The sequence below is a fragment of the Pygocentrus nattereri genome, chromosome 22 (assembly GCF_015220715.1).
Source record: "Pygocentrus nattereri isolate fPygNat1 chromosome 22, fPygNat1.pri, whole genome shotgun sequence".
Classification (NCBI taxonomy): domain Eukaryota; kingdom Metazoa; phylum Chordata; class Actinopteri; order Characiformes; family Serrasalmidae; genus Pygocentrus; species Pygocentrus nattereri.
The window spans coordinates 26,128,777-26,135,964 of NC_051232.1; the positions used below are offsets into that span (position 1 = coordinate 26,128,777).

The 7,188-nt window shown below is 43.6% G+C and overlaps 1 protein-coding gene across 1 annotated transcript; it reads left to right on the top strand.

Annotated features, from left to right (window-relative positions):
• Window positions 1-108: 108 nt before the first annotated feature.
• Window positions 109-3,849, top strand: rps6 (ribosomal protein S6). The gene is made up of 6 exons (XM_017705164.2): window positions 109-212; window positions 810-941; window positions 1,491-1,701; window positions 2,259-2,405; window positions 3,212-3,369; window positions 3,706-3,849. Exons 1-6 carry the CDS (start codon window positions 207-209, stop codon window positions 3,799-3,801), a joined length of 750 nt encoding a protein of 249 aa, XP_017560653.1. The 5' UTR covers window positions 109-206; the 3' UTR covers window positions 3,802-3,849.
• Window positions 3,850-7,188: the final 3,339 nt, after the last annotated feature.

Below are 7,188 nucleotides of genomic sequence, written 5' to 3' on the forward strand. Positions count from 1 at the left end.
GCTCCTGTTCCTCGTTAGTGGTAAATAAAACACGTCGTCCCGTTAAAATAAATAATAAGTTTATCTAATTAAAGCGGGAGGGGAAGTCCACATCGTGACGCGAGGCGCTGCGAACCCTCGCGATACTGTGAATGTCTTTGTGAGAGTACGAGGCGGATATCCGGCCTCTTTTTCGTGGTGGACTCCGGTTGAGACGGTCCTCCAAAATGAAGGTGAGGATCAGAGAAACGACGTTTTTACGTAGTTTAACTTAAAACTCCCCCATAAATGTCCACGGAATCACAATGTGTACATTTTAAACGTGCCCTTTCCTCTTTATAAAACACCGATCGCGGTGCTAGTGAAGAGGATGAGTGTTGATTCTGTCGGGAGTCGCGACTGCAGAGCGGCTAGCCAGATAAACATGGCGGAGCCTGAAGGGGGAACGTGCGAGGGTATAATTGAGTTGAATAGCGCTGAAATAACCACGAACGGTGGCTGCCGTTCATTTAAATCTGTTATTGGAGTAACCGATAGCTTTTGGTCGAGACGTCGGCGAAAAATAAACATTAACTCTACGATGCGTTGCATTAGCTTAGCATACTCATGAAACTTTTAGCTTGTGAGCGGAACTCCCAAAACAGCCTTTAGACTCCGAGAGAGAGCGGCTGGAGGGCTCAGTCTAGTGTTCAGAACTGCTGTCTTGGTTGGGAAAGCGAGTTAAATAAAGGCCGCTCTCTGGGTTTGTCCGTATGCGAGACGTTCATATGAACTGTAGACCATTAGCTTGTTCCGCTAACCCACCGTGCTGGTTCATTTCCCCCCAACAGCTCAACATCTCCTTCCCTGCCACTGGCTGTCAGAAGCTTATTGAGGTCGATGATGAGCGCAAGCTCAGGACTTTCTACGAGAAGCGCATGGCCACAGAGGTCCCTGCAGATCCTCTGGGAGATGAGTGGAAGGTGAGAACACGTTTTTCTACATGGCAAGGGTTTATAGGTGTCTGCACATCTTCATTTTCTTCTAAAATTAAAGTCATGACTAGGGGGGTTGTCCTTCTTTATCTTCTTGGAAGGCTTTATACTAGATTGTTGGAGCAATTCTGAGAATTGGGTCTTGTGTTCAGGAGCATCAGTGAGGTTAGGTACTGATGTTGGGTGACTAGTTTTATATAAAAATGCTGCTCCAGCATGGTGCTCAATCTCACCAGAAGATGCAGCTCCACACACCACAGGAACTTGCACCCCTCTAGTTGATGCTTGGCACTGAGCAGGGTCACTGTAGGTTTGCTCCACAGCATCTCATTCTGTTGCTGCTGCATTCATGTGGAGGTTATACAAGTTGTGTATGTGCAGTTGAATGTGTGATGGAAGCACCTCAAGGTAATTGAGTTGAAAGGTGTCTGGATACTTTTGGACATGGTCTTCTTAAAAAGACTATGCTGCTTTACTGTTGTGAAAGTTTATTCTTTGCTGATTTGGTTAACTTGTGGTGTTAATTTTTATTTGTAGGGCTATGTTGTTCGCATCAGTGGAGGCAATGACAAGCAGGGCTTCCCCATGAAACAGGGTGTCCTGACCCACGGGCGTGTGCGTCTGCTCCTTAGCAAGGGACACTCGTGCTATAGGCCCCGTCGTACTGGTGAGCGCAAACGCAAGTCCGTTCGCGGCTGCATCGTCGATGCCAACCTCAGCGTGCTCAACTTGGTTATTGTGAGGAAAGGTAAGTGGAAAGGATGTAGTTTTGGAATTGAGTGCAGATTTGCTGCACAGGTTAATGTTGAATCCTGATTAGAGTTGGGGACAGAGTTCTAGGATTCGCTCTCCTGGTAAAGATGCTTTGACAGGTGACTTGCATGTATTTCATATGTAAAAAGAAAACATCAAGCTGTTAAATCCTTTGTATGTGTTGGAGTAGAGATGATTTACCACAATATGTTAATACACACATTGGTTCAGCTGTACTGTTTAGGCCTCAGGCACACCAGTAGACCCTTTCTGACTCGTCTGTAGCCTCAAAGGGGGGACAGTGTGGTGCCATAGCAACAGTGGAGCTGCTAACCGGATAACAACCTGACTTTTTACACCGTGGCTGGTTGTACTCAATTGCTCCCCCAATATCTTTATACGCGACAGTCAAATAACTAAAGTGGTGTCTCGGGTAGGATAAAAGAAGGATTTTGAAAAGTGAGACCACTTACATATTGTGTATTTTCAGAAGGCTACTTTCCTGTCTGCTTGGAATACCTTGTTCCTCAAATGTCCCATTTCTCTTTCTAGGTGAGAAGGACATCCCCGGGCTGACCGACAGCACTGTCCCTCGTCGCCTGGGCCCCAAGAGAGCCAGCAAGATTCGCAAGCTCTTTAACTTGTCCAAGGAAGATGATGTTAGACAGTATGTGGTCAGGAGACCTCTCACTAAAGAAGGTGAGATTGGCCGAAGTTTTGTATTAATGCCTGATGTAGAGATTGTTGGACGTTTTTTTTGTTTTGTTTTTTTGTGGTGTTGGTTGATGAGATTGAGACTTGCTGAAGAGGTGCCTAAGAGAAGTTTTTACAAATGAGACTGATATTTGGGGACAAAAAGCAGCAAAAGTTTAACATTTGAGCCTGTAAGTTAGTTTCTCCAGCTGTGACCAAATCTACTGCATTTAAGTGGGTGTATATCAAGCTGTCTGTCTTGCTTTAAGAAAGTTCAGTAGGAGAACTTAAATACGCAGTGTAATGCAAATTTGATTCATCGCTGCAAATTCATCAGGACGATCAATTTCAGTGGATTTTTTGAACATGATCAATTGTAATGGCTCTAGTTCGAAGCTTCGGTTAAGTACTGCCACGGTCACGTTAACAATAATGTAGAACTGAAAATATAACCTGTGTGTGAACCTTAGTATCTCACGCACACCTTTGGCCCCTTCTGGCTGGTCAGTAGCCTCAAGGGGAGTACGGTATGATGCCATAGCAACAGAGGAGCTGCTAACCGGATAACAACCTGACCTTTCACACCATGGCTGGTTGTACTGCATTGCTCTGTCAAACTTTTCAGAAGTTTAATTTTGCTGTTAACAGTAAGAAATAATATACTCTGCTGGTTTTGATGCATTGTTAAACACTACATGCCTTTTTGAATTCTGCATGTCGTTACAAATGTTCATGGACTTTTCTAGTGCTGGTGTTGGAACATCTTAATGAACCAGCTCTAATGAATCTAAATATTGCTCTTCTCCTGGTAGGTAAGAAGCCCAGGACCAAGGCCCCTAAGATTCAGCGTCTGGTGACTCCCCGCGTGCTGCAGCACAAGCGCCGACGCATTGCTCTCAAGAGGCAGCGCACCCAGAAGAACAAGGAGGAGGCTGCAGATTATGCCAAGCTGCTGGCCAAGAGGATGAAGGTACAGTCTCATTCAGCCTGGTGCTTTTTCATGGGCTACTGGTCAAAAGTGTGTAGGCTCCTATTCATATGCAACTTCATCACTTGATTACTAGGTTTAGATGGTAGAGCAGTCAAGCTATGCTAGACTCTGACTGCCCTGGAACGAACTTGTGTGCATTTTTTACACTGTCTGGACACTTAGTTGGGGTTGTGTGAAAAGGGTCTGTGTAATTGAAGGAATAAAATGTTTGGTTTCCATACTGGCTGGTGTTCACTACCTGGTTCGCCTTATTTGTGCTTTTGTTTGTTGATCTCATTAAAAACAAATCTCACTTGTGTCTCCTCTGTTTTGCAGGAGGCCAGAGATAAGCGTCACGAGAAGATTGCCAAGAGACGCCGCCTTTCTTCCCTGAGAGCCTCCGCATCCAAGTCCGAGTCCAGCCAGAAGTAAAACTCGCCGCCTTGTACATCAAATAAAAAATCAAAATTGTGCTGAATACGAAGCTGTCTGCCTTTATTTACATTTTCCTATTTTGAGAATCTTTTCACTACATTGATGTGGTGAATTGTATTGGTTATTGGTGGTCGTAGTATAATTACAAACAGAACATATGTAGTCTAACAGTCCAGAAGTCTACATAACAGAAATTGGTCTTGCCAACCCACACATTGAGTTGTTGCCTTTATAACGTTAATGTGAGAAAAGTGGTATAATAAACATTAATGGAAATCTGCATTGAACACCTGCTCTTCCTCCAAAACAAGCTGCTCAAGTTAGAGGGGGAAATTTAGCATTTAGCCACAAGGTGGCAGCAGAAGGCACTTTAGTATTTTTATTGTGAATGGGTAAAGTTTGCACTTAGTTAAAGCCGTTTCATAATTACCCTTACAGACCTGTATTTTATCACTTTAAACGGTCTGCGACAACCTTTTACAGCTCTACACAGCCAACTATAAGCTCATGTGGTCCATGAAAACATTTTTAATGATCTGGTTTAAAATGAAAACACGGTCACATTTTGCACAACTATTGAGTCGCAACAAACATCAAAAAATGTCTGGAAAAATTCTCTACACTTAGGAAAGGCTTCACTGATAACTAATAATATTGGAGCAATTTTTTGGAGAGTTCTTTAGAGATATGTATACAACTTTCAACCATTTGATCATGCAAAACCCTTTTATGCTTTAAGGTGGTTTTATATAAAACCACTGCCTTTAATAAGGGACCATTATGGATGTGCTCCATTTCATCAAAAAGAAACGTTTTACACTGACTTGCACTAAAAATATACAAAAAAAACTAGTACGTGGTCAGCTACATCAGCCATGCATTTAGCTTGACCAATAAGGTCCCCTAGCAGTACCGCCACAGGCCACTGGGTGCTGTGGTCCACAGGTTGAAAACCAGTATGCTAGTGCAGTTCATGTGAGTTTTTAAAAAAAAAAAGACTTTAAAAGAAAAATCAACTTGGCAGTGTGTTATAAAAGTCATAACCGGTGCGTCCGTGGTTCTCTAAAATACATGATGTTCTTTTTAATGTCTTTACATGCATCCAGCTGCATACAGGGTGTAAGCAACACAGACCTTTTATGACTATTCAGACCATATTGAATCAGAGTTTGACAGGGTTGCAGTGACTGCTTGTTGACTTTTGTGTCATCTGTCTCCCTCCCTCAACCTCCAGGCTAGGGCAGAACAACCTGGGAGGAAATATCAAATTATGGTTACATTCTACAAATTAAGCTTCAGGCCTGTTATTTTATCCAGGAATAAGTGTTGATTCACTTTTCTTGCATGAAGCTTGAACGTTGAACTTAGAATGCCAGCCTGCAGGCTAGTTGTAGTTGTGATGTCACACCACATCTGACGTTTGGCTGCTTCTGACTGGTCTAACATAAGATATTAGACCTCATTCACCGGTTTTTCTTGAATGTGTTCATAAGAAGGGGCAGTCATGGGCTGGAGGTTAGGGAACCTGGTCTACGCCAGATTCATGACATGCTCTTAAACCATAGAGTTGGTGCTCTTGAGTGTGAAAACATTGGTGAAGGTTTAATTAATTTAATAATTTATTAAAGTGATTAATCTTTCAGCTCTACCCCAGGTGGCATCAGTGTCCACAAACTCCTCCTCCCAGCTCTTACAGTTGAGCATCAGCGTGCGCACTCAGAGTATGAAAAGTTCATCCACTAGAGCACTGCTGCATTAGTCTTCTACACAAGCATGCCAAGTGTTTATGCCAATGAATGGAGAGATCTTGTACCCTCACGTTACAGTGGAGTTTCCAGCCACTAAGGAAAGCACCTGCAGTCACTTAATAAATGGAGGGGCAATGCGGCCTAAAACTAGAGTTTTAATGTGTCATTTGTTATGCAATCTTTTGCAGCACAGCATTGCATCACTCAGCCTTAGCAGTTGATGGAATTCAATGTTATATTGTTTTCCTCTTTATATTTACAATTATCTATGGATCAATAAACACAACCAAGCTCACATTAGTGTATATAACTTAAAGTAGCAGTGTACAGGTCTTAGCACTGACAGACTGCCCTCCCACTTCTTCAACCTCTGCAGCAATGCTGGCAGCACTCATGCATCTATTTTTTGAAGCTAACCTCTGGATATGACGCTGAAACACATGGACTCAACTTCTTGGGTCGACCTTGGCAAGACCTAATCCGAGTGGAACCTGTCCTGGAAAACCGCTGTATGACCGTGGCCACCGTACTATAGCTCAGTTTCAGGGTGTTAGCTGTCTTCTTATAGCCTAGGCTGTCTTTGTGGAGAGCAACAATTCTATTTCTCACATCCTCAGAGAGTTCTTCGCCATGAGGTGCCATGTTGAGTATCCAGCGGTCAGTATGAGCGAATTGTACCCAAAACACCAAATTTAACAGCCTTGCTCCCCATTCACACCTGGAACCTTCTAACTATCGAGTCACATGACACCAGGGAGGGAGAACGACACAATTAGGCACAATTTGGACATGTTGACTGCGAGGAGGACTCACTTGTGGGGCCAGCTGTTTAGATCTTAATGGCTGAGTGTTCAGAAGACAGTGAATCTACACTGCTATACAAGCTGTATGCTATTTGAAGTTATATCCAAGTTTCATTTCTATAGTGTCGTCCCATGGATATTAAATATTTGCAGAAATGTGAGGGGTGTGCTCACTTTTGTGAGATGCTGTAGATGATCGGTTAATAATCTGAGCTCTTTAGAGAGATGATTATACTAATCTCCGCAGCAGAGGATGTTTAAGAGATAAGCTTAGCGTCATGCTGCATGATGAGAGTGAGGAAAATGTTAACGGTAAGCACATTGTCATGAAATGTAGAAACAGAAGAACAGTGTGAGACCACGTGAATGAAATGGAATCATTTCTGAAAAGTCCATGTGCCTCCAGGACGGATTTCTACTCCGAGTAGACTGTTCACTGCTCTGTTGTGCTATAACTCGAAAGGCCTACATTTAGGACGGCGCACTGAATATTCAGCCCTCAGCACTTTCACAAAGCCTTTGCTACCTTATCCGTCTGAATATGTGCCAGTGCTGGCCAATCGGCTCGTTTCCTGCTAATATGATGACACTAACGCGCCTCTCGTTGGAACTTGTGCTCTGTGCGCATCACCTCCTCTGCAAAGTCATTGAGGCTTTCGCTTTGAGCCCACCTGCAATACTTTGTCGACCGCAAGAGGGCGTCGAGGGCGGGTTCCCTCCAAAAAAAAAAGCACGTGTCGTTTTAAGGTGCTGGTTGCGTTGCTCGTGAACATTATATTACAACAGCGCCGAACCCGCCCACTCCCAGCCCCCCCGGACCATGTATGGAGGTC

What these genes read in the sequence shown, in the direction of transcription:
- rps6 (XM_017705164.2), top strand. An exon ending in CTCTGGGAGATGAGTGGAAG is followed by an intron (nt 942 to 1,490) that starts GTGAGAACACGT and finishes TTTTATTTGTAG; the next exon opens with GGCTATGTTGTTCGCATCAG. An exon ending in GAGACCTCTCACTAAAGAAG is followed by an intron (nt 2,406 to 3,211) that starts GTGAGATTGGCC and finishes TTCTCCTGGTAG; the next exon opens with GTAAGAAGCCCAGGACCAAG.